The following is a 5343-nucleotide window of genomic DNA, read 5'->3' on the forward strand; positions in this document are numbered from 1 at the left end:
CATATCCTTACATCCAAATTTTGAAGTCAAAGTATCTTTAAAATATACATACTGGTTTAACTCAGCTTCCTTTACAATCAAATATCTCTCTGTAGTTAAGAATCCCAAAGACAACACAATCCAGACTCTCTGTGTAATAGTCATCTCTACGTGGCTTATTTTTTATATTAATTTTACTGTCTCTTTAAAGACTTTATTTTTTAAAACCATGTATTTGTTTCTATACTGTATATATCACCTTTTTTTGTCTCTTTCAAGCCTACGTATATTTTACACACATTTTAAACTATTACATCTGAATCTGTCTTATTGTGAATCTATTGCTTTAAGCTGCAGCAACTGTGGCTGCTGGCTCCGCCCACCTCAGCTTCCCAACTTGGCGTGGTACTTTACCACCAGCTCTGGGAGCTATCGTGGGTCTATGCTTTTATCCAAGCAGCGTGTAGCCCAGAAACCTCTTTTTTTGTTTTGTACTAGCAAAGGCTAAATCCACAATGTAGCTTAATGTGCCACTTGCAGAGGCCTCATTCCCGCCATACTGCAGGTCGAGCGCGCACGCCAGCAACCCGCCAGTAGCTCAAACCGGCAGCTGCCGCTCATTTGAGAGAGACAATTAGGAAGCTGTTTTTAGCTCCGTTTTAGAATCTTTTTTCAGGTTTTAGGTGGAAACTCTTGCCACCACGTTGGACGCCATTTGTTTTTGTTTTTTTTTTTTTTTTTTTTTTTTTTTTTTTTTTTTTTTCAGATCCACTTTTATTTTTTTCCTCCTCACATACAGAACTTCTCACACATTTCTTGCAGTTAAAGTCACTTGATGTTGGCAAGGTACCATTTTATCCCTAAAACTTGGTTGGCATCAAAATATGACAGTTACCAGTGTTAAATCCATAAAATATTTACAGAGCATAGCACATTAAGCTTTAGACGTTTGGCAATTACACACAGAAGATGAGACCCCCACTCTGCATGTTTGGAATTGGGAGCTCACTGGTCCCTATCTGGCGACCGTACACTGGTTCAAAGGGCAGCAGAGGCAGCAGGCAGTTACTTCAGAGGACACTGAACACTATGATCTGGAAGCTCGTTATGATGTCATCCCAGTGTGTGTACCACACCACCTCCTCCAAGGTGGCCTCATATTCCTAGAATGGCAGGTCCAGCTGATACAAAATGGAGACAGCACAACATTTATTCGTGGAGAGGCCTACTCCTACTGGCGCACTGTGACTTTGAACACAACTCGTCCCAAAAACTTGTCACGTTCATCCTTGTTTTTGAGGTTTTGTGATCCATCGATTTTGCACTCAACGGTTGCTTCTTTCTTGGTGGCACTGGAATCAAAGAGGACCTGGACGGCGACGAGGGGCTGTCGGTACCCGACGTGCCGTTTTTTCCCATAGTATGGAAAATATTTTAAGTCTATAACTCCAAAGTCAGGATAAGTTGATATATTTGCTATGGTTTCATCCTTTGTCTCACATGCTATCCGTGGTGATCCCTCTGGCATCAATTCGATTATTCTGTTCATTTTCACAAGAATACAAGGTTGTCCTTTGGAATAGCCAAAATCAGCATCATTCACACCACTACAATCTTGAAGCAAGGAAACTGGAAACTGACATGCTTGATAATCTGGACCAGTCTGTTTAAAAAGTATTCCATCAGGACAGTTTGTGAGATTCTTCTGTTCTTCTACAGAGTATGGCTTTAGGAACCTCTTCAGGTCTTTGGTGAACTTTTCAAAAGTAGGCTGCTCAGACATGCTGTATGTATATTCCAAGGCAGTCAGTGGTTTTGGAAAAACCATAAGTCCTGGACTAGGAATCTGGTCTCGGTATTTCGGAACCTCATCATTCAGAGTCTGGAGCATGGCCCACATTGTGAATGTGAAGAGTGCAGCCAAGAACCCATAAAAAACTAGGTAGAAGAGCAAGATCAGACCCCAGCTTCTCTTTTTAATTATATATATGTATATATATATATATATGTATACATAAATGTGTGTATATTTGCTAACTATAAAATTGTTAAAAAAAACAAAATAAATGTTTCATATGAACTTTATAAAGTTCCTGAAATATATTTATTTCATTTATTAGAGGGAAATTATTTTTACCAAATAATGTGGGTAAGTTAGGTCATTAATCATAGGGTATAATACAAAACTTCAGAATATATAATTCCATACTTCCATTCTTAATCTATGAGTTCTGTTCCTGTTTATATTTTTATATCAGAAATTGTATTTTGTTACATCATTTTTTTTCTTTTTGAAATGCTGTATCTGTAGTGTTCAGAGTATATTAATAGAGGCTTAAGTAATATGTTCTACCCTTCAGCCTTCAAAGCCAGCCTAGGTTACACAGGACATCCTTAAAAAGTAAAAGAAAAAAGGAAGAATGAAAGGAAGGAAGGAAGAAACAAACAAAGTCATAATTTATCCTTACAGTTTTCTGAATTTTAATGCATATGTAAATGAGATATGCAGTATGTTCTGAGGTGAGTGCCCATTTAAGATTCTTTTATTTACTTAGCAACTTATCTTTTCCAATGAATAGTGAGTCTTTTCCTTGGTAGTAAACTTTTCTTATTTTTTAAACTAAAAGGACTAGTCCTAGAATTATATTTGAGTTTTCATTTTCACTTTCAAAAACCTGAATTTGTATTATTTTCCATTTGTTTTCTTTATTTCCATTCTAATCTAATGATCTCTTATTTATTAATTATATTTTACTTATGTATTTCTTCTTTATATACATGAACATGTGGTGGCTGTCTGTGTATGTGCCCAGCACAGGCTTTGGAGGTTAGAACACAACTCCCAATATTAGCTCTTTCCTTTTACCTTATATGAAGCATGGTCTTCACTGTTTTACCACTACATAGGCCAGGGTATCTCATCTATGAGCTTCATGGCAATCCTGTGTCTTTGCTTTCTGTTTCTCTATATGATCTTTGGAATTAGAGATACTCTAGCTGCAATGCCTGGCTTGATGTTAGTTTTGGAGGTTGAAACCCAGGCCTGCACACTACTGAAGCAATGCTTTAAGTACTGGGCTCTCTTCATCCCTTTCTTCTGTTTAAACTGGTAAGTTTCATATATATGCATGGGTTGTGATTAGCATCTTATAAACATCTAAATATCTCAAAATATTTAATGTGTCCTTTAAAATTTCTTTCATTTATTTGTACCATTTTTTCTTGTAGTAAATATATTATTCTTAATTTTATATTTCTATTTTTGTACATCTTAACTTTGTATATTTAATCTTAAAAATACAAATTTACATAGCTGATTCCAAGCAATGCTTCAGCTTTTCTATTTAGGTACATTCTTACCTTCTTACTGAACAATGCAATAAATTACAATCCTTCCAAATGTGCATAAAATCATAGATGCTATCCCAACATCTCAAAATTGAATAAATAAATGTAAAAAATAAATTACAGCCTTTTAATGCCGAGAATAGATCACATTCATGTGGTCTCATATTTCATTGATTTTTATAATCAATATTTTTTTGTTTATGTTATTTAGTATTTTATTTTCACAGTTGCCTTTAACTCACTCGGCAACCTAGGCAAGTCTTGTGTTTGACCTGCTTGCCCTGCCTACCTGATCAGCTTGGGCTATAGGACTCTGCCAGCAGGTCTAGCTCAGACCATTCATTCCCCAGCATTCCATCTTCTCATCCAGACATCTTAAGGGGTATCTTCTTTTTCTGAAGTTCTTTCTCCAGACCTGTCTTTAATGAGTGATGATAACATTCATTTTATTGCTAATTCCATTCCAAACCTTTTGAAGTAATCATCATACATGCAGAAAACATCTATTAAACTGCTTTTATGAAACTATTGTGAATATGAGCTAGTAGGTACTATTAGCGGATCCTAATACATTGAAATATTTCGTGAAATTTTTATGTTAAATTTTACTGGGGAAGCAATAAAATATTTGTTTTAAAGGCATATAACTGCCATGTTTCATTCTACCTCAGTTACTTGAACCACTTAATACTAAAGACCTCAGCCCTGCTGTGTCGTATTAGTTTGGTACAGTATCTAACTCTTTATCTATCATTATTCTGGCTGTTTCATTTTATATGGATTTTTTTCAGTTTCTCTATTATTTTTCTTTTCTTTTAAAACATATAATGACCAGGTCAGCTTTAATTTCTTCAATATTTCTTTTTCTGTTTAGACTTACTCATTTCAAATGCCCATCTTCCACCCCATTAATTATTTTTCCTGCTATCTTCAACCTGTTTTTAATTCCACATATTTAGGTTTTGTTTTTAATTGTCTCCAATTCTTCTTTACAACATCCTCTTGCTAAATCTGAGGTCATTCCTTCTAGTTCATTTCACTAACAACATCGTCATGTGTTTCATTCTATTAGGCTGGGTTTTTGTAAGGTGGATTATTTTTTTAGATTGTATCCTGCAATCCAACCTTTCATTTTATCTTTTTATAAGTCAATAGTCAATATGATTAAGGTGAGTGAATGGTATGGTGATAGGCTTTGTGTTCTGCATTTACTACCCAGTGAAACTGAAGTACTGATTGGCATATCATCATTGTCCTTATAAAGTAGACATGGGCTTCCAACATATTTTATTATTGTCTTAGGCAAACATTAAACTATTTAACCCATTTAAAGATCTGAGACAATGGTTTTATTTACTTCATCAACAACTTCCACAGACAACCTCCTAGTCACAATAATTAATCATGAAAAATAAAGGTAAATATCTTCAACTATCTAAAAAGATAATTGTTTCTTAGTCTGGTGGCCTATACAAGATATACTTAGTTCTTTTTAAATTCCAACTCATTGTTTTTTGAGTCACTATAATCTCACCTGTAATTTGGGAATTTATAATTTCTATCTATAGGTTTTTTGGTTTTTTTTGTTTGTTTGGTTTTTTTTTTTTTTTTGGTTTTTTTCGAGACAGGGTTTCTCTGTGTAGCTTTGCGCCTTTTCCTGGAACTCACTTGGTAGTTGGCCAGGCTGGCCTCGAACTCACAGAGATCCGCCTGGCTCTGCCTCTCGAGTGCTGGGATTAAAGATCTATAGGTTTTTTAAAAAATGTACAGCTTATTCATTGCTCTTTGTTGCCCATCAGAACTAGATTATGACCCTATTTCTGAAGGTATTACACTTTTGGGGTATAGAGCACAAAAAAGTCAAGCTGGAACTAACCTGGACACTTTGTCTCTGTTGACTATCATTCTGAGTACCAGTATGTACTATGTAAGCTGGCGGGGAGGAGGTCATTGAAAATCTAACCCAGCTTCTGAGGTTTTACTTATTAGATGTGTAATTAAACTGCCTTCTGAGCA

At 35.3% G+C, this 5343-nt stretch overlaps 1 protein-coding gene across 1 annotated transcript; it reads right to left on the minus strand.

Annotated features, from left to right (window-relative positions):
• Positions 1–734: 734 nt before the first annotated feature.
• Positions 735–1942, minus strand: LOC128109409 (sodium/potassium-transporting ATPase subunit beta-3-like). The gene has a single exon (XM_052736579.1). It carries the CDS (start codon positions 1877–1879, stop codon positions 1211–1213), a length of 669 nt encoding a protein of 222 aa, XP_052592539.1. The 5' UTR covers positions 1880–1942; the 3' UTR covers positions 735–1210.
• Between the last annotated feature and the right edge of the window lie 3401 nt (positions 1943–5343).

The sequence above is a fragment of the Peromyscus californicus genome, unplaced genomic scaffold (assembly GCF_007827085.1).
Source record: "Peromyscus californicus insignis strain IS unplaced genomic scaffold, ASM782708v3 Scaffold_14__1_contigs__length_90479793_seg_2, whole genome shotgun sequence".
Classification (NCBI taxonomy): Eukaryota; Metazoa; Chordata; class Mammalia; order Rodentia; family Cricetidae; genus Peromyscus; species Peromyscus californicus.

Coding starts and splice junctions, on each gene's coding strand:
- LOC128109409 (XM_052736579.1), bottom strand. CDS start 1,879: ATGTGGGCCATGCTCCAGACTCTGAATGATGAGGTTCCGAAATACCGA.